Source organism: Eutrigla gurnardus (genome assembly GCF_963514095.1).
Source record: "Eutrigla gurnardus genome assembly, chromosome: 14".
In the NCBI taxonomy this organism is placed as follows: domain Eukaryota; kingdom Metazoa; phylum Chordata; class Actinopteri; order Perciformes; family Triglidae; genus Eutrigla; species Eutrigla gurnardus.
This window is the reverse complement of record NC_139937.1, coordinates 10,922,783-10,941,685: the sequence shown is the minus strand read 5'-3', so window position 1 is coordinate 10,941,685 and position 18,903 is coordinate 10,922,783. Positions and strand designations below refer to the sequence as shown.

At 42.0% G+C, this 18,903-nt stretch overlaps 2 protein-coding genes across 2 annotated transcripts in view; one reads left to right on the top strand and one right to left on the bottom strand.

Moving 5' to 3' along the window:
* The window catches only part of ulk4 (unc-51 like kinase 4), a 75,271-nt gene extending 71,759 nt beyond the window's left edge, over positions 1-3,512 (top strand). Inside the window, exon 37 of the mRNA XM_084027298.1 lies at positions 1,838-3,512. Within this exon, the coding sequence (XP_083883424.1) occupies positions 1,838-1,892 (55 nt within the window). The 3' untranslated portion in view covers positions 1,893-3,512. The remainder of the gene's footprint in view (positions 1-1,837) is intronic.
* ctnnb1 (catenin (cadherin-associated protein), beta 1) lies at positions 3,008-17,205 on the bottom strand. Its single transcript, XM_084027299.1, has 17 exons — positions 17,064-17,205; positions 10,744-10,794; positions 9,962-10,186; positions 9,582-9,835; positions 9,252-9,490; positions 8,642-8,843; positions 7,815-7,959; positions 7,585-7,688; positions 7,193-7,327; positions 6,801-7,004; positions 6,427-6,585; positions 6,063-6,182; positions 5,595-5,745; positions 5,235-5,356; positions 5,036-5,096; positions 4,153-4,403; positions 3,008-3,838 (listed from the first exon to the last, which is right to left on the bottom strand). The coding sequence occupies exons 2-16, from the start codon at positions 10,754-10,756 to the stop codon at positions 4,189-4,191; spliced, it is 2,349 nt and encodes a 782-aa protein (XP_083883425.1). The 5' UTR covers positions 10,757-10,794; positions 17,064-17,205; the 3' UTR covers positions 3,008-3,838; positions 4,153-4,188.
* Between the last annotated feature and the right edge of the window lie 1,698 nt (positions 17,206-18,903).

Below are 18,903 nucleotides of genomic sequence, written 5' to 3'. Positions count from 1 at the left end.
ATAAAAAGTCTTAAAAATCCCTCATATCATATGTCAAGCATAGTCTGAGTGTAGTGAGTCCAAAACAGTCATAAAAAGCCATAGTCAAATAAAATAAAAGTCATGCCAAAAATTAATGAAAAAGGTAAATTGACAAAAATCATAATTTGTCCACATATATGATAGGATAATCATTTATTCATCCCACGGTGTGGCATTTACAGTGTTACAGCAGTAAATGGGATAGTTAGTTCAAAAACAAGAAGCATCAGTTAAAGACAGCATTATACGCCTATTATAAATAATTCACAAGTAAACATAGCAAAATATACCTAAATGGTTGAATTTGCATTGTTGCACATAAGGAACATTTATATTGAACAGTTGTATTGATATTTCATGTATGAATGAACAGCTTTGTTCTGAGCGGTTTACTGGCAGCAGTCCATCCATCGTCTACCGCTTATCCTGTGTTCAGCGTCGCGGGGGGGGGGGCGGGGGGGGGGGGGGGGGCTGGAGCCGAACATCCTGGACAGGTCCATCACAGGGCTAACGTATAGAGACAGACAACCATTCACGCTCACATTCACACCTACGGGCAATTTAGAGTCATCAATTAACCTATCCCCATCCTGCACGTCTTTGGACTGTGGGAGGAAGCCGGAGAACCCGGAGAGAACCCACGCTACATGCAAACTCCACACAGAAGGAACCCAGACCCGACCAGGTAATCGAACCCGGGACCCTCACGCTGTGAGGCGACAGTGCTACCCACTACACCACCGTGCAGCCTCACTGGCAGCAGTGTTGATTGTAAAAGAGCAACAGGAAGGCGGAGCTGCTGAAACTGAAGTTGGTCACTGAATGAGCGGTTTATAGAACCAGCAACATGGGGAGAAGAAGAACACACATGATTTTCAGAGTCAATACATTCAAGTACAAGTCCCAACATCACCCAGGAGCAAGCATTACAGCGACAGTATATTAAAAAGTCATAGTATAGTATGTCAAAATAAGTAATACTATACTATGACCTTTTTTGACATACTATAGTATGTCAAAAATTATTGTTAAAAAGGTAATAGTATAGTATGTCGCAAAAAAGTCCCAGCAGAGTGTATCGAAAACATCATTAAAAAGTCCCATTATCGTATGTTGAAAAAAGTTATGTTTAAAATAGTCATTGGCTGCAATCGAATAGTCTATTTTGCTTAGGAAGGTTCCTAACTGAAGAAGTGACCCGGAAGTAAACAAGTGGCCACCATGATAAGAGCCGTTCTAATTCTCTAAATGCAAAGGAAAGGAGCTCCAATGCTTTCTTTCAGATCTCCTTTAGCATCGGATACAACGGATCTTTCTTCATGGAAGGAAAGGAGATTACACCGCCCCACAATTCCTTGCAAGAGCAACATTTAAAGTGCCACACATCTCGGCCGTTGATGAAAACAAAGGCTATGCCTATTTGCGTATCAATTACTTTCATGCAGACAGATAGTAATTGTAATTGTGTTGATGCTGTAATAGTCATAGTATAGTGTGTCACAAAAAGTCACAGTAAAGTATGTTGAAAAGGGTCATTAAAAAGTAATAGTAATGTTGAAAAGGGCAAAAAAAAATAGTAAAGTATGCCAAAAAAAGTAATTGAAAAGTAAAAAAGTATGTTTAAAAAAAAGTCAAAGTATTGTATGTCTAAAAAGTCATTAAAATTCATATATGTCAAAAAGATTATTAAAAAGTCATAGTATAGAATGTCATAGAATCACAGTATATTATGCCTTTAAAAAGCTATTGATAATTGGATTGTTTTATGTCTCTAGGTAAATAACTGAGTGAATAACTATTTTTTCTCTCATCTCAGGCATCAAGTCGAGGGGATTCCACTGGCTGCTGAAATCCTCCAAGAGATTTCCTGATCCTAACAGATTTTAATCGTCAAACCTCAAGCAAACCAGAACCGTTGAATATTTCACCATCTCAGAAGACTTGAGATACTCATGACTGGTCGTCTGCATTTTAGAATTTTACTTTCAAGATGTTGGCAATTTTGGAATAAAACATCCTTAGTTATTTTGTCTCTTGGTTGATCAGTTAATTCTAAGAAATTGGATTGGATGTATAATGTAATATGTAGTTTGTGACGGTTTCAATTCACATATATTTTTTAAATAGCCAAGTCTTAGTCTAGTCTCTTAAAACCTTTGAAACCCGAGTGGATTTTGTGTTATCAGAGCACTCAGTGTGTCCCTCTACATGACTCTCATAAAATCTAAGTTAGCTGAATGACAAAAAGATTGCCGACTGCAGCTTTCAACCAACCAACCAGGATTACAGTATGAAAGTTAATTGAGACCGTCAGACGTTTTCTCCAAACTTCCACGGTGGGAGCCATCATAGTTTTTTTAAGTTAATGCCATCACACACAGAAATGTCTCTTAATCAGTAATTACACTGCCACATAAATGTTGATGTGCTACATGATGGACCAGTGCCATGAACATAGATTGATGCAATTCTCTACAAAGACAGGCCTGACAGTTACAGTTGCAGACATTTTTAAAACAAGCATCAGTCTATGCAAGTTGTTATACCATTTGTAGCAGCTTTTCCATGATCCCAGGTATATCTGGTATCCTCATCCGAGTTCCAATTGCTTGAACATTGTCAGAACAATGTACAGGGGCCAGTATGTTGGTAAAAGTATTCCAACCACTAACCTCCATGCAGCACCACCCACATCCCGTGAAACAAAAGGAAATCATGAACATGCAGAAAATATGCAAATCTTACTACTAAGGGAGCCGTCGAAAGTTGGGTAATAGCATGTTGGATCATTGGTTTTTCCACACCCCTTACATCCATGTTGTCTCATTGTTACCTTTGCCGTCTGAAAACGGGTCAGTACATACCTACCGATGTCCTGATACTGCATTCTTGTATCAGATAATTTAAGTGGAGTATAAGAAACGAGCCGACGTGCAACTTGCATCCTCGTGAATTCAAGGTCTCGGTGAAATTAGACGCAGATGGGTCCAGGTGAAATGACAGTCCATTTTATTGTTTCAAAACACAGCAGGCTACAGCAACCAGCTCCTCCTACTACCTCCCCCCTTAGTAACAGCAGACCAATAAGAGCCCTCCTCCACCCCCATCCTTCCACAGCCACACCCATCCAGCTAGGTCAGCTACACCCCCTTTGGAACAGCAGAGACACATCAGTGTCCACCTTTAAAGCAAGAAAATAGCTTGATATTTGGACCATGATTTCCAATTCATGTTTTTTTTTTTTTTTTATACAAAAGCTACACAATGTTACACTTTATCATCAGAATACAATTCAACCGATTAACTTTAGTGTTTGGACACCATTTAAAATGTGATCTGATTCTTTACTTGGATGGAGCATTACCACTAAAAGAACGCAACACTACCAGAGACTTAAAATACAAGGGACTGTAAAAACAAGTAATGAATACCATAATTCAGGATAATGAAAAAAAAGCAAGCTAGAATCAGTTTGTACCATTATAGACTTGGGGGAGGGGGGATTAAAAAGGAATAAAAAATGAACCAACCAAATTAAGTAAAAATGAAAAACAAAGTACATAAAAAGGGCTTTAAAAAAAAAAAAAAAAATCAACCGTTGATCAAAATCTGTGTGTCACGTCAGGATTTGAAGTCAGCTCACCATCAGGCTGAGACCAGAACAGAACCGCGCTTAAATCTAGTTTGTCCCAATGGAGTTCCCATAGACAGGAAACTCTGCTTGCTGTTGTTGAGTCTTCTTCAGGCACTTTCTGAAACCCCGCCTCCTCCATATGGGCGAATCACGATGCAGGTTCATCCAGATCACATGATACAGCTGCAAAGAGGAGAGGGTGAAAGAAAAGAGGAGGAATAAGTGGAAAAACAGGAGGCGAGAGGAAGGAGACAGGGCACAGACATTGGTAAAGACCACACACACAGATCAAACACCCAGTAACATCACACAGCTTTGCAATTAGGAACAGTCTGAACATGCAGCAGCCACAGTGAGTGAATCCACTCTCCTCTCCCCCCTCAGCCCATTTATCCAGACAGAAAACCTCCCGACTGTGCTTCCACTTTTACATGTTGCCCCAAAAATGCCTCTAATCCATCCTGGCTAATACAAGGCTACTGTGAAGATATTCTTACCTAGTAGAAAGTGTAGTGTAATGTTGGTCTTGGTATTTACAGGTCGGTATCAAACCAGGCCAGTTGGTTGGAGTCACCGGGTGGCAGGCCCTCTATCAGTTCTTGGGCGTGTCCCAGGTCAGGCAACCCCTCTACAGGAGGGTAATCCTGGCCAGGGTGGTGGCCCCCACCAAGATCATGGTCCATCATGGGCTCAATACCCATCGAGTCTCCTCCGTAACCCCCCGAATGGAAGGAACGGTAGCTTGGGTCTGGGAGAGGAAGCAGTGGGTGGAGGAGAGGCAGTGGAAGCAGAGCAGTTGTTAGAAGCATGTTAACAAACCAAGCTTTCCACACAGTAGTATGATCATTCAACACTACACAGCAACACAGCACACCCCCATCCTGAACTCAAACTACAGCTGTGAATTCGGCTAAACTTGGGGCTCCGTTCATTGTGTTTAGTTTGTGGCCAGGGTGTTATCCATACATCCATCAATGTCAAGTCTTTGTTTTCATTTGACTGCGTCAGTTAAAGCAGTTAGAGCTGGATGAATGAGCAGTGCAAATGTAAACTAACAGCCAACCCACAGCCTATTGATCAGTACACAGTCCAAGGTCCTGGGACACTCAAAGCATTTAGATAGATATACCACCAGTTATGCTTATTTCACCTGCATTATCCCAACTGACAAAAGGACAAAACCAATCACCAGCCTTAACTTGAAAGCACTATTACAGCAGTAAGAAGGTGACAGGTGGAGATCAGTTGTTGGACTGTAACAATATTTCGTTGCGTTATGCACTAACTGCTCTGGTATTCGTGACACCCCTGTCCTCTCCCAACACTCTTGTGTTCCTCATTGGAGTCTCCCAGCCAGCCAGAGGTGAAGAGGCAACTTACCATCCTGTCTGTAGCCCAGAGGCTCTCCCTGAGCTCCAATATCCAAACCCAGGTCTCCAGTCTGCAGAGCAATACACAGACATGGATGAGCGGAGTAGCAGTTATTTGTTTATTTAAGGATTTTATTTACATTTTGAAGTTAACTTTTGTGGACAAATATGTCGTTTAGCCATTTTAACTGTTTTTGAGTGCTTCATACCTCGTTCCAGGCCATTGGTTCTGTCCTGAAGAGCGAACTGGTGAGTTCTACAGAGAGGCGTTTCTTGTAGTCTTGTGGTTTGTCCTCCGACATGCGGAACAAAACTGCAGCAGCGTAGGTAGCTGAGGGAAGATGGAGGGTTTAGTCAAAATCCTACTACAAATATAGCAATGCTACAGCCATAACAGAGAAGACAGTCAACGGGCCAGGTATTACTATGATTACAGTTACATTTGCTTAACTTGACTAAATCATTAAAACCATGGAACTTAAATAATTCCTCAGTTGGACTGGCTCTTCTGAACCTCTGCATAGCTAAAGAGTAGGCTTGATGTACATTAATGTTTTTTGTGAACATACCGACTCCTTCGTTGCGACTGTGCAATAGCTCCGTGAGAGGTGCAGTGGCTCCCTCAGCCTCGATGGCCTCAGCGGCCTCTTTATCCTGGGCCAACTCACAGAGGACGCCCGCTGCAACACGCTGGATGTTCTCAATGGGAGAATACAACAGCTGCACACAAACACAAGAAAGATGCTCAGCTTGTACAGTGCTCTGATGATCTGAAAGGATGCAACGAGCAGAGATTCATGCAGTGCAAAGACTGTACACACGCCCACTAGGTGGTACAATAAATTTAACTTTTGAGCGTTCAGGAACAACCTTGGCAGGGAGTGAACTTTTCTTCTTAAATAAATCAACCTCATATGTGACTTTCAAATTGACTGCCATTTTGATATCCTTGCTCCCTAGTCAATAGTCAGATTATATTTTATTTTTAAGAGCAGAGCACAAGTGCACAACTGAACTGAAGGATGCTTCCTTTTTACCTGTACAAAGAGTGGAATGGTGTTGAGTCCTCTGATGACTATTCTGTTGTGGACGTCTCTGGCCAGGATGTGAAGCGCTCCTGTGCAGCCCTCGACAATCTCCTCCATACGAACTCCCTCCTGATGACACAAATGCTTGTTTAGTCACGATAAACTGTAGGAAGCCCTAAAGGGATCATCTTATGATGAGCAAGCAGTTGTAGGATTAAAAAAACAAAACACAAATAGCCCCAAATCTGACATCAGTTATGAGTTTAAATTTTGTGGGCACTGTTTGTGAGACCGAGTGAGGTCCCGCACTCCCATTGATTATGCCGTGCTGGTGTTTGTGGTGGTGTGTGTTCACAGAAGTGTCTGCTCTCACCACAAACTGCTGCTGCGTGCCTCCCATGCTGGTGCGTCTCTGTGTGTCTTGATGTGCTCTGACCAGCAGCTGAACCAGTCTGGGGATGGCTCCCTGCTCCCTCAGAGGGGCATGGTTTGCAGGGCACAGAGCCAGGTTACGGATCAGACCAACTGTAGCCTGATAGACATCCAAACAAATGTACATGTTAATGCAGCCAGTTTTAAACATCAACTTGAGGTAGTCATTAGTAACATCTGACTAAGAACCACAGCCAAAACGGTATACAATTATTCTCAAGACACAACAAAACATTCAGTCCTGTGAGACTCAAAGCTGTTTGCATGGATTAATAGCCAACTGTAAAACTGCTGCTTGCAAGTCTGTGTGTGTACCTTAATGAGTGGCCAGTGTGATGGTGGATGCAGTAATTTGACGACCACAGGCAGGCCGTAGTGCAGTCTGACAGCATTCTGTGCCATCTCAGCATCCTGGTGTCGAGATGTGAGATGACGCAGGGCGCAAATGGCTGGTTCTGTGATGTCTTCTCTGTCTCCGGCCCGAAGAACTGTGCGAACCAATGCCTCAATACCCCCAACCTACAGAGGAACAGGTGGTATCACAGATTAATGGATACATCAGATTCACTTTTACTGGATACTATTAAAACCTAAACATAAGTGAGAAAAATATAACGGTTTTAACCATTTTGAAATATAAATTCTCACAGGACACAAATTCTGGTCAGTGCATTTAGATAAAAAAAAAAGTAAATGTGTGTACTCACCTGGCAGACCATCATCTTGTTCTTGTAGTTGTTACAGGTCAGGTTAGACAGGATGCCAGCAGCACAGGTCACCACATTAATATCGTCACTGCCAAGCAGCTGGACCAGAGTTCCTAGGAGTCCCTCCATTCCCTCCTGGAGAGAAAAACAACCGTGAAGTTAGCATGAAAGGACAGATGGGTACACTGTGTCAATAGCATGGAGAATGCTTGGTAATGAGATGAAATTCAACAACAACAAAAGACAGGTTTCTCATATTTCTGCTGAGAAATGCTTTATAAAAAAAATAGGTAAAGTAGGCCCTTTCAAATCTTTTTTTTCCCCAGTGAGAATAACTCACTAAAAAAAAAAAAAAAAAAAGCAATGTTGGTACAAGGGGCAGTCGTCATCACCTGTTTGGTGGCGGCATCTGATAAGTTCCTGAGTGTCCAGAGACAGTTCTGGACCAGTCTCTGGCTGGGGTCTGTCAGGTGGAGTCCAAGAGCCTGCATGCCTCCTGTACAGAATGTTTAAATGCATTTTAAATCAGCCAAAAGAACCTCACCCATCAATACAAAGCAGAAGTACAATGATATTCACGCTCATATCACAAACACTTCACGGTTTAGAAGGCCAGACGTACCAGCTTCTACAATGGCAGGCTTGTTACTGGAGCAGACCGACAGAACTTTGAGAACACGGCTTGTCGTCCACAACAGTTTTTCGTAGGTGTAAGTCCTCATGATGTTCACCAATGCCTGGGGGCCACCACTGGCCAAGATAATCAACTACACAAGAGGAGAAAGCAAAAAAGATGAGATGTTTTAATTATGTGAAAATGGCCACTTTGGCATGGGGAGTCACTTTGCCTTTAAAGGCGGGCTCACACCGGACCGAAAATCGGCGTCTTTGAGAGAGTCGGCGTCCGTGACATGAGTCTCCTTGGTGTGGTCGCTCGAATCGGCCCACGTCGGCGTTCATTTCAGCCGATTCAAATGTGTAATCCGCCATTCGAGTCGGTCATTCTTTTACCATTCTGATTGGTGGAGGCTAGCAGCTTGACTAGCGAATCAGTGAAGCCCGGAAGTGACGATGGTAAACATACCAGATAACCAGTGGAATCGAAGAAGGTGGTCTAGAGAGGACCGCCTACTTCCGGTTTTCGTGTTTTTTGGCCCACAATACAGATTAGCGCCGCCTGTTGTTTTGGAGACATTACATCTCGCGCAAACGCGGAACGTATGGCGTCGGCTGTAATTCCGTAGGTGTGAACCGCCCATGTCGTTGTTCGAGTCGGCCATATTAAGTAGCCGACGCCGAATTTACCGACGCGAGTCGGGCAGTTCTTCCGGTGTGTACACAGCTTAAGTATCAAGCAGAGACCAAGTGTGTGGCCTTAAACATCGAAACACAATGTTTATTAACAAATGTTAACACAGACCACACACACCCCTCCCACTAACCCCTCACCTTGCTTTCCTGGTTCCCATAGGCCAGTATCTGGAGACAGTCAGTGGTGATGGCCAAAAACTTGACATTGGTCTTGTTGAGCAGAGCCACCATTTTCTGTAGACCCCCAGCTAAACGGACAGCCATCTTGGCTCCTTCCTGGTGCAGGAGGAGGTTGTGGAGGGTGGTAATGGCATAGAAGAGGACCGAGTCCACCGGTGAACTGCAGAACAAACAAAAGCTTATTAAATTGATCTCCCATTGGGAAATAATCTAGCCATAACCAGAATATAAACACTTGGTTTCTCGAAGGGTCTTCGTCTCTGCTTTTGATGAGTTAACAGCCAGTTACAATCCTTCATGTTTCTCTTATCACAATTGTTAGGCCACTGTGTCAAAACGTAGCCATTTACCAATATTATAACACAATTATGCTCATGTTGTTGATAAACTGGATTGAAATAAATGTGGTATTGGCCAAAACACCACAATGCGTTTTACCAGGAACAGTAGAAACATCCCACCATAAGGCTTCCTGCCTTCCTGTACTGGATAACTACAGCACATCAAACAAATGGAAACCAGAGGAAAGAAAAACATTTTCAAATCCAGTATCCCTCCATTCACATACCCAAGCATTTTAACTAGAGCTGGTATTCCTCCAGACTTGAAAATAGCCAGCAGACCCTCTCTGTGATGAGACAAGTTGTGAAGTGTTCCTGCGGTGCAGCGAGCCGTCTCCACATCGTTTGTGTTCTGCATGGTCCTGACAATAGCAGACACCATCTGAGGAGAGCGCATGATGGCATGGCGAGAAGCCTCTTTCTTTGAAAGCTGGTGGACCATCACTGCTGCTTTGTTTACTACAACCTGGAAGAGACAGACACAAATGTCAGGGAATTGCCGTCGGGAGAACAAAACAATTCAGAGCAGATATTCAGCCACAGTTTTCAGACATTACCTGGTCCTCATCATTGAGTAGTTTGGTGAGTTCTGGTATGGCTCTGGTTGCCAGCTCAGCGTCATCTTGGTAGTTGATCAGATTAACCACAGCATGTTTGAGCATTTGCGAGGGCTCTGCAAGCCTCTGAACATTTGTGGGGTTTGCAGCATCATACTGCGTGGAGGGGATCTGCATGCCCTCTTCAAGAGTCTCTGGGAACATCGCTGCACGCACCCGCTGGGCACGTGTCATGGCATACTGACCATCTATGTCTAGAAGAGACATAAAAGAGTTGTTTTGTTATATTGGTATTCACACTGCGGCTCATATGCATCCAAGATTGTATGTCCATTATAAAGATCTTTCTCAAAAGGTAAACAAATTGAAGGTAGATATACCTTGTACTTGTTCCTGGGCAAAGTTCTGGTTGAAGCCCTGCTCCCACTCATACATGACTTGATTGTCGACATCATCTTCTTCCGGGTTGCCCTTCCCACTGAGGGAGGGTGCAGTTGTGGTGGCCCCTGAATGGATGCCTGAGTCCAGGTAAGACTGTTGCTGCCAGTGACTGACTGCTGCCTTACGGTCTGGCTCCATGGCCATGTCTAGCTCCATCAGATCAGCTGGAGAGACACAAAGAATTAGAAATGTGCATCAACAAAAGAAAATACATTTGGAAAAGTCAGTCCAACCAACTTTGCAGAAGCAGAGTATAAAAAAAACATGAAATCTGACAAAATGCTAACAAGAATGACAACACAATGCAGAGAAACCGGTTGCTCAGCTTTTGTCATTTCAAAAAGGATGGCTGCACAATAACTGCTATTGCTATCATTAATCAAGTTTATGATTAATTCCAAGCTAGCTTTCTAGCCTGCTTCACGTGGTATTTCCTACAGTTTCATACTTCAATGATGTGTAATTTAAAAGTAAAGGTCTCTTCAAGCATAAAGTTTAATATGCTCCAAGTTTCAAATTGAAATCGATATCTAATTCACCTGGCTCTAATGAGAACAAATCTGCACCAGGGGGAGAGGCGGTTTTGAAATAATACATTGCATACTAGTCGATGCATGTTTGAAAAAGAGAGAGAGAGACAGAGAGACAGAGAGATGCCAAAAAACAATGAAGCTTGAGAGAGCAAGGAGTTTGGGTGCATGTCTGAAAATTATTAACTCACCCTGGGAAGCCATGTTCCTTTCTCAAACTGCGGCCGACACAGCTTCCTGATCTGGAACGAGGGAAAAAGCAGTGAGTAAAACTGACTAAGTGGCATCTCAACTTCCATCATTCCTACCCTCTAGCCTGTTCAGTCACAGACCTATTTCCTTCCAGTCAAACACCAGTCATTTTACTTTAACAAACAGATCACACCAGAGGTAAAAAAATAAAAAATAAAAAACTGTTAGAAATTGATGGCAGTGTTGGTTCAGAGGAAAATAGTCCGGACATGTGAATTTCCAATGCCTTCCTCCTTTCCTGCCTCCTCCCTTTCTTGGATGTCCTCTTCTGTTTACGCCAGACATGCAAGCAGCAGCAGCAGCTCTCACACAAAGCCACCATTAAGTGTAGCAGCTAGCAACTATTTAGGTGGGAAAGGACAGGGGAAGTGGAGCATTGGGTGGGAGAAAAGAGGCAGAAGAGGGGAGGAGGGCATTCACATTCTTGAACTGGCTTTGAAGCTGAAACCACAGTGCAGGAAAGTAAACACTGGAAATGGCAGAAGAGAGGCTGAGGGAAGGGCATTAATTCAGAAAAAAAAACAAAGACAATTTTAAAAAGAAAAGGTATTTCCAATTCATACGCAAAGATAATTGTTATGACAGTAACCAAAAAAAAAATGGGGGAAACTGCAGCAGAAAAGCACGGCTAAAATGAGACACAGAAACAGGGGCTATATTACCATAAAGTCAAAAATCCTTTTGTCAAGCCCTTTCAAAAGGAACATCTGTGTTTATTTTGAGATCAATCATACAGAAGATGAAGTTCAAATCCTTTTCAAATCATGGCATACCAGTTTGGACATGCCTTAAAATTAAACAGGCACACTGGAGGAAAATAAGGACATGGCAACAAAAGAGCCATGAATTGATTCATACCGTACTGAGAAAGGAAAAAAGGGGGGGAAAAAAGGTGACTGACAAGATAGACTTTCCTGACATTAACTAACCAAGCGTTAAGAAAAAAAAACAAAAAAAACACAGACCTGCCAACACAGCGAGTCCTACATAATCTACAGTCCGAAAATATGGTACACATTCTTTAAAAGTGCAACCAAAGCATTAATTTACCCGACATTCATTTGGTTGGAACAACATTTGTTTTTTTTAAAACAGTGTAGTTCAAAATTACACAATGAATAATGTACATTGCATGTATATATACTTCCATTATAAACAAACAAGAAACACAAACCAATGTGTGCATTGTGTTTCTACCTGACAGAGCAACTGCAGTACTAGGGGCTAAAAAAGTGTTAAGACTACAGACTTAAAGTCACTCCAACCTTGTGTCTGCAGGCTGCAAACATATTACTAATGAAACTACCCACAAATCCACGCCTCTTAGGAAAAGGGGCTATTCGGAGGACTGTTTTTCATTTGTCCCCATGGAAAGGAAATGTGTTTGATTCAAATTCTAAGCAGCTAGTTCTTGCCGCAAGGCTTGATGCAACAGGTGTGTGACTGTGTTACTGTTGTGAGGTCAAATGTAGTGACAGCAGCAACTTTGATGTTTGTGTCTGACGGAAATGTCAAAAATGGCCATGAAAAATCTCATTTGACATTTCAAGTTTCTGTGTGATCATTCAGAGAGGCACACTGAATATTGAAAGTGTTTACATTATTTATGGTTTTGGGGGTTGTTGTAGAATTTAAAAAACAAAACAATGCAATAAAGCAGGTCTGCCAGTGAAATTGCCAATTACTTTTGAATTTATTAATAACTACACATGAAACATATGGAGTGTGAGTCACCACACAGAAGAACAGACACACACACACAACTAAATAATATGTAGAGGAACAATTGCAACACTAACTTAATCATTCAAAACTGTGTTGACTTGCATGGCATGTTCACTAAACTAGACTACTCAGGAAAAATGAGTACAGGTGAAGGTAAATTAGAACACTAACATGATGTGCACAAATGCAACATTTTAAAATGTTACTTACAGTGAAAAACTTGAAGCCGTTTTCACAGAATATAACATATTAGAGAGGGATTTATCTGTTTAACTTCCCAACATTAGCTGTAATGAACTTTGAAATTACAATAAACTCAAAGACGAGATTAAATGGACAACAAACAGAAGCGGACACAATACACAGCAGCCAGGCATGTAGCGATAAAAAAATCTGCCATGAGTGCAAGTGAATGTGCGGGGGTAAATGTAGTTAAATGACTGGCAATATGCAAACGCTCTCTGGATAACTACTACTGCCCAAAATGACTTTGCCTCCTCTCACACCCACACCACGCCAGCTCAGCTGTGTCATTAAAACACAATCCTGTGTCAGGCTCCAAGAGCACAGCTTCTAACCCACAAACCTACCAACTCAAATTCACTGTTCGCACACCATCCTCTCAAGCTTTGCAGGCCTGCCCTCACATAACCTAGCCCTGCCCTAATGGGAGCCATATGTCCAATACAAGGCTGCATACAATTCAAACATACAATCAAAGCGCACAGTGGAACCATTTATCATTCACGCTAGTGGAAAATGTGGGTCTTTATCACCATCTCAGTTTCCAAAGCCAGATGTAGTTTTTTTTGATGGGCTAACATGCCAAGTCTGGTCTCCAATTGGGACACACAAATGACAGCCTTAGCCTAAACTCTGACGGTTAGCAAAAAAAAAAAAAAACTCATTACAGCAAGAGTTCCTAGATACCAAGCTAGCAGCCCGGCCACAAAAGTCTGAACGAGAGGTTTCTTTGAAGCCAGATCTGAAATCCAATATATAGAGTTGTGACTGGTCCAGTTAAAAGCCATACAATTGAAACCAGATGACTAATGAGTGACACACCAGTTACCAGAGTCAAAAGCAGTATGTGGGATGAAATGAGTAACAGAAAGTCATACTTGCAGCCATGCTTGTGTAGATTCACCAAGCAGATATTTTATGTTTTTGGCACACCCAAATATAAATAGCAAGTTACGTGCATGCTCGGAAGCCCTCTGAAGTGAGGTGTTATCACAGCACTTCTGTCCCAGGTCAACACTCAAGTAACAGGCATACTGCTCCAGCACAAAATCGGAGGCCAGGAATAATTTACTTCAGTCTGTTTCACCGCCCTGAATATAGTTACAAAAAACATGCGTTTATGGCCAGACTTCATTCATGTGTGAATGACAAACATAAAACGGGACAAATATTTATTGGGAGGTTTGGTTCTTCTATGCTGCCTCGCTGAACACAAAAGGATGCCAATGCAGTCCATCAGGCTGACTCCATTCAGAGCACAGGGAATACAGCTAACATTCATTCAACATGAAAAATATAATACAAACCAACAAAAGAATACTTCAGCCATGAAAAGTGCTCTGCAAGCAACTGGTTTCATCTAACATACAAGGTAGGAACCTTTGACCCATCAGGATTTCCCCACTTGTAGATCTTGCTACATTGCACCGAGGGCAACTCAATCAAGATTAGGCAAAAATCCAGACGACTGACAACCACCATGAGACCCACAAACAACACAAGATGTGACCGATAAATTACATCTGTTCTACGGCAACACCTACACCGTCTACAATGCTCAAGTTTATCCAAATATATAAACACATCGGAAGCTAGATAGGCAAGCATGAATGAAATTTGTCAGCCGTGTGGTAAAACTTGCATTTCTAAATACCTTCAAGCTAATATATATGGAGGTTTAACTTGTTTTAACTTGTGTGAACAAGACACAGATCAGATATTGTCAGGCAAAAAAAATAAATCAGTTTATGAAACATTTCCTCTAAATTGCTTTTCACTCTTCTGGCCTACAGACATATGTAGCTCTATTTGACAGCCTCCTCCTAGCATACTGTTTAAATGACAAATTAATTTGTTAAAAGGAATTACATTCTGCTTGGGTTAAAGGAAAAAAATTACTTTTGGAGAACAGGACCTCAAATAGACCTTAATCCATCTAAACTCCTGCACAGTCCATTTCCTCGCAAGGGAAAAAACCCCACTGAGTTCAATACATCCATATGAGTTAATGAACCAAACAAGCTGTATTATCGGGACAAGCAGAGGGGGACAGGAGCTGCCACGCACTTCAGTTAGCCATGTAATGTGCAGGGTCAGCAGCTGCCAACAATACAATGGGCTCAACACCTGCAGCCGCTACAGTGTTCGGTCTGTGACAAAATGATGGATGCACATGGAGAAACAGTAGCTCCAGGAAAATATCCAAGCAACTGCCACATGATGATGACTTTTTCCTTTTTCTGCTCAATCAGTATCAATATAATTGATATGGGGGGAAAATAATAAAAAAAAACATAATATTTATTTATACAATTATTAATACTTAATTTGCCTCTTCGTGAATATTTTATCAGAATTTAATTTTAAAAAACAATATCTAAATGAATACCAATATTGCCATACACTTATATACACACACACACACACACACACACACACACACACACACACACACACACACACACACACACACACACACACACACACACACACACACACACACACACACACACACACACACACACACACACACACACACACACACACACACACACACACACACACACACACAAATGACCATTTGCTAACACAGATGGGTAATTGGAAATGGAAAATTACAGTATTAGGTAATGGCAACACCACTGGAAAGGTTCGTGTAACAGATCACCTCAAAACGTACCACAAGCCGTCTCGGATGTAGACTACACCCACGCTTCCGTCGAAAAAGAACGTTTTGCTGACGAGATGACTGGTTATCAGTTTATTTTTGTTCCACTGTGTAATTTGATGGGGGATTTCACCGAGGGACCACAGAAAGACGCAAACAAAAATATTTAACCCACTTAACCCTGATTTGCGGGGGATAAAAACGTCCGAGGCTGGTGTTTCTTGTTTGGAAATTGTGTAAAAACTCGACCCCTGCTCTGTAGTGTGTGTGTATGTATTCATGTTGATCGATCCTATTAAAATAAAGTGATTTACTGGCAGCGATCCCGCGATTTAAAAAAAATAGAATAATACGTTGCCGCTGGATACGTTGATTATCTCCATTTAATTATTGCCAATAAAACCAAAACATAATAAATGGCGTATAAAAAATAATTACACCACGTTGTTTGCGTCATTAAATCACATACAAACAGAGGCCATCGTATCGCTTGTATTCAGCAGCGCCAGGATGGCGAAAAGAGGAGGCATCCAACTTTCTCAAGTTGACCCGCCTGTCCCCCTCCAGCAGCCAAACAAACACATCTGGCCGTGCAAGGGGACCGTGCAGTAAAGTAAACACCCAATATTGACATATCTATATACATATATGTTAATGAAAAAAACACATGCAAACCATCCAAATAATAGATGTCGGGGCCCCCCTCTCCCCCACAGCTGCCCCTGACTTTCCAACACCACTGACTCAGATTTCACACTCTGGCTCCTCCTCGTCTTCCTCCCAAAGCAACAACGGCTGGGAGGAATTTGTCGGTCTTTGTTTAAAAGGACGACTGGAAAACACACTCTCTCAAGCCTTTGACCTAGAAAACGTAAATATAAACCATTGGTACGAGTCGGAGCGACTCCGGTGACAACTTGTTCGATTTAACGTTTACAAGTCCTTTTCAGTTTTACGAAGTTCCAACTAAACTTTGAGGTGTAAATGTTTGAGTTGACATAACGTTGGAGTCTGTGACTTGGCGAACGTCAACTTAAATCCTTAAAACTACACATATCCACGAGCGTCACACGCGCGTACCGTCACCAATTATTGTCTGTTGGTTAAGCCAGCTGCAAAAACAACCGACCGAAAGGCGAAACATAAGTCGAGCAAACATGAGTCAGGATAGTGGAATGTGGCCAGCAGCATAAGCGGGCTAATGGTAGTTGGCTAACTAACCATAGCTATCACTTGCTAACGATAACTATTCAACTAAGCCAGGGAAGAACATCGGCGCGAGCCCCAGAATCCCGAATAACGTCTCCCAATCAACCGGAAATCCACTGGACACAGCAAACCAATTCTAAACACTAGTCTAGTTAGCGAAGACAGACGCCGCGTTACCATTAAGTCAATGAGTACGGTCTGTGAAATAGGTATGTTCCCATTCGGCGGTAACTGGCATATCCCAAATATCTGCCGTGAAAGCAGCTGGTTCGCTAGCTGCGGCAGCAGCAGCAGCAGCATCCCAGCCGGCCCGCATACTACAACCGTTTCCACTCCCGCTGGCATTCGGGATGAGCCCGACAGGAAAATAGGGAGAAACTGAGTGAAGCCGATAGTTTGAATCTTGAAGCATACCCTTGTCAACACAGCAAGTCCCTCCACTCGAGTCCTGGAGAGTAAAAACCACGTAGAGATGGAAAAAGTCAAGGATATGTGAAGGCGAGCGTCAGCGGGGAGCCCTCGTTCACTCCCTTCGCAGTCGATAACGACTTGGCCGGAACAGCAGCGACTGGAAAATGTAAGATGGCGGCGCCTCTATATAGACCGGAGAACACCTCCAGCGGTCAGATATCCTGCCGTGTCCTCGAATAAAGTAGAAACTAAAATCCCATTCATGTCTAATTCATGCCAGTCTCACGCGCCTCTGCGTATATTTACTTATCATAACAACTACGTGTCTCGGTTGTGAGTTTTATTTGATTTAATTAAGCAAAACGAGCGAAAAATGAATCTCTACAGCGAGAGTATGAATACACAATTGAATGAAGTTCCGGCAGACTACAAAAGGGAAATCCGATTCTTTCCCCAAGTTAAACCTCTTGGATTGTGAAAAGCGCATAATTCCCGCAACATATACATAGTGAGACAGTGAGTTTAAACGCAAACAGCATCACTTCTATCACCATCACCTGTCCCCTGACCCAGACTGAACAAACAACTAAACCCTGCAGACTTAAAAACAAGTTAAATAGTGCACACAATCAGTAATGTACACAGTAATGGGATGTTCGGAAAAACACAATCTGTTTCATGTTCTTATTTAATGTCTTATTAAACGAAGCTAGGTGATACCATGGGTCAAATTATGTTCATTTTACATCACAATAATAAACATTACAAACAAAAACTTGACAAGGATTTATTGCACAACAGTCTATCAATAGACACTGGATGTCTGTCAAACGTCAGTGGTCTCAAGTGCTGGCCTGTTTTGTTCACTAACCCCCTATACTGCTGGTCATTCAAATTGCTGTCTTAATGTGTAAGTTCAGTAAGCAGTTCAATGACTATGAGCCTCCTAAAACATATTGTGCAATTAGGCAACAGGCAAAGAAAAAGTCACTCAGCAGGTTGGAGCACCTTGAGCAAGTGACGAATCTGATACTCAGTTGTGTTTGTGAATTAGATCAAATCTCGCATACGAAGGAAATTATTCATCACTAATGTTTTGATACTTTTAGTGGAAGAAAATCAGAGTTCAGGCAATTGTTTAACAGACTTAATTGATCAAACAATGCACGCTTTGCTGAAAGGATTATTTCTTCAAAATATCGTTAGAGTTAGATTAATCATTTTTTTCTTTACTTCATTAAACAGCAGATTCAGTCATTAAAATTATTAGTGATCTATGGGCATAGCCGAGGTCCTTCAAGTGAGTAGTGTGATCTCCCCTTTATTGCGAGATCACAGAGTTGTGGCTATTAATTTTCAGATGACTTTCTATTTGGCTCAATAGTAAGTAAGTTAGTGGATAGGCCGCATATGAAATTTAAATATGCTTTACAAGTACTCCAGTCGGTGTTTGGTCTCTTAATCTCTGTGTTATTAAAGGTAGAGAGCAGGTAATGTGCTACCTGCGTAATGCCCCTTCATTCTACAGCTAACAATGTCATGGGCAAACAAAGGTAAACGCCTCTCCTGTCATCTGTCTACAGGCTATTCCATTATTTACAGTATGTGTGTGGAATACATTACAGAAAGCCAAATTGTAATTCAGTCAACACGGCATTCCCTGGACAGGATATACAGAGGAATCATATCAACATAGCCAGTGTACACAATTTACAACACATCACCTAGAATGAGTCTGCATGTCATTAGATTGCAGCATGGGAAAATTACTTCAACTGAGAGTGATTGATTTTATTTTGAATGGCTTTGAAACCGTAGTGGGAAATACTGCTGTCAGTCGTTT